Source organism: Palaemon carinicauda, chromosome 8, assembly GCF_036898095.1.
Source record: "Palaemon carinicauda isolate YSFRI2023 chromosome 8, ASM3689809v2, whole genome shotgun sequence".
In the NCBI taxonomy this organism is placed as follows: domain Eukaryota; kingdom Metazoa; phylum Arthropoda; class Malacostraca; order Decapoda; family Palaemonidae; genus Palaemon; species Palaemon carinicauda.
In genome coordinates, this window is record NC_090732.1 from 96701596 (window position 1) to 96704095 (window position 2500).

General features: G+C 35.2%; 1 protein-coding gene across 1 annotated transcript in view; it reads right to left on the reverse strand.

Annotated features, from left to right (window-relative positions):
* Nucleotides 1-2500, reverse strand: part of LOC137645810 (cell adhesion molecule Dscam1-like) — a 248653-nt gene that overhangs the window by 38811 nt on the left and 207342 nt on the right. Inside the window, 4 exon segments of the mRNA XM_068378765.1 lie at nt 198-345; nt 603-827; nt 1159-1287; nt 1479-1657. Of these exon segments, the coding sequence (XP_068234866.1) occupies nt 198-345; nt 603-827; nt 1159-1287; nt 1479-1657 (681 nt within the window).

Genomic DNA, 2500 nt, shown 5'->3' on the forward strand with positions numbered 1-2500 from the left:
ATAGTCACATTTTGAAATGTCATCTATAAGGCATCCATTGGATTGTGATGCTTTGGGATGTCAGCTATAGGCCTACTAGAGGTGACAGTGATGAGATCATACACTGAGGAGTAAAAGGTTGGATGGATGGTTAATTCTATGAGATGATAGAAGATAGTATCACGTTCAACAATAAATCAATCTCTAGATCGACTCACCGTGGATCAGCATGAGGATCTAAACGCCGACCATCAACAGACCATAAAATGTCAATAGGCCGATCACCACGCGCAGGACAGCTCAGAACAGCAGTTTGGCCAAACCGCACAACTTCTCTTCCCATCTTCTCAGGAAAGTGTGCAGGTGCTGCAATATAGAAAACAGTGACTGACGAATGCATCTTTAAAAAATCATGAAGAGAATATTATAATCATTGGTTTTCACTAATACAGACAGAGAAATTAAGAGCACAAGGCCGAATAGTGGAAATTTTTTTCTTAAAAAAAAAAAAAAAAAAAAAAAAAAAAAAAAAAAAAAAAAAAAAAAACGTAGACCATGCATTACAAATCGTTGTAGTGACATTTCCCTACATAATAATGATCCAAAAACAAAATTCTTCTTACCGTTCACTGTAAGGTACACGACCTTACTAAGACCAGCTCCAATGCCATTGCGAGCCTGACACAGGTATTTCCCTTCCATGGATTTATGTACATTGCGAAATACAAGTGACCCATTGTTGAAGACTTCCACTCGAGGACCATAAACTATTTCCTGGTAATCCCCCTGACCATTTCTAGCGCCAACTATATCGACCGGATTATTGTTACGAGGTCTCACAGAGTCATCTGTTCAAGATACGGGAAGACGTTCAGTCTTGTTCATAAAAACAAAAAGATCAATTGATATAGGAAGATGATAATAATCACTTCCTAAATTTATCTTTGCATTAATATAAGCCTTAAGTTATCCAAAATAAGTTATAATATCTGAAGTAATGATACTGTCTTCCCAGTTTAACTTATCACAAAGGTCATTCTATTTTTCTGGTTTACAGAAAAGAAAGAAAGATGGCTGAGCTGCAAAAATAATAAAATAAAGAAAATTAGCTGGACTGAAAAAATATGATAAAGTTAAGAAAAATAGCGTATTAATAGAGGATACTTAGGATGTCATTACATTTTCCAATCACAGCTTTCTTCCAAGTAATGGTTGGAGTAGGGTATCCATCCGATTGGCAGTTCAGAGTGACGGTGCTTCCTTGGGCAGCTCCGCTGTCCTGAGGTTCAGTCACCCAGTGAGGTGGAACTGGAAATGTTACGCACAACAATTGAAATAATTGAAAAATAAAACGAATGAAAATGTCAAAGATTTTTGTTTATACAAAGTTAAAAAAAAAAAAAAAGCAGCTATGATAATAATTCAGCAAATTCTCCATCGTGTTGTTTTCAGTCTATCAGCTTTAAGGCAAACCAGCAAATGTGTTTAGTTTCCCCTACCATTCACGGTCAGTTTTGCAGTATAGCTTCTTGTTGCCGCTGCATTCGAGGCTAGGCAGGTATATTCGCCATTATGCCTCGAAGATATACGGTCGATAACCAGCTGCATTTGGTAATCATCTAATTGCCTCGTCATTACGCCGTCATACCCAGGAACGGGTCCACCATCTTTCTCCCATCTGTTTTGTTGGGTTATAGGAGGTCGTATATACGATGTCCAATAAGATTAAAACAATACAGAATTGTAACTTGAAAACAGTGAAGAATATAAAAGGTAAAATAATTCAAAATACTTTTAAGTTTGTGCCACCATTTCCATATAAATGCTACACAAGAGGAATCAACGAGCAATGGTAATTATACAAAAAGAGGCTACCCTTCCAGCCAACAAACAAACGCTGTTAATCTCGGGTAAGTTTTCATTTGCTGCATCGATATTTGATAGATTACCGAGCACTCTACAGCGTAATCTTCTATATTAAATATTATGCAAATTATGTTGATTGATCATTAACTGACGTTAATGGAGTCCCATACAGATATGGATTATTGGAATTATCTGTGCGTGCGATGCGAGGTGTACGTAATATTACCACCTCGTCGACATGGTAATGGGAAAAATTTGTTTGTTTATACCAATGCAATTGCAGTTAGATCTGAATTTCTTCCCTCTCCTTTACTTCCTTTATACTTTATCTCATCTATATTTCTTTTACATTGCACTTTATTTCATTTAAACTTTATAATATATCAATTTACTGAAAAGTTCTTTCAAACATTCTATTTGCACATTAGTATTAAACAATGGCGTTTTAGGTGCAAATTAATCAGTATTGTAAACCTTCAAATAATTTCTTTTTTAATTTAAAGTGTAACATGTGATGCAGATTACTCGTTTTATGTGAGAACATATTACTGTAAAATATAAATTCCCTACTTGTGATACAAGTTGCATTCAAGTTAGAGCAATACTACAGAAAAAAAAATGATTATTCGTTTGATAAAAGTCACTATTTCCAAAT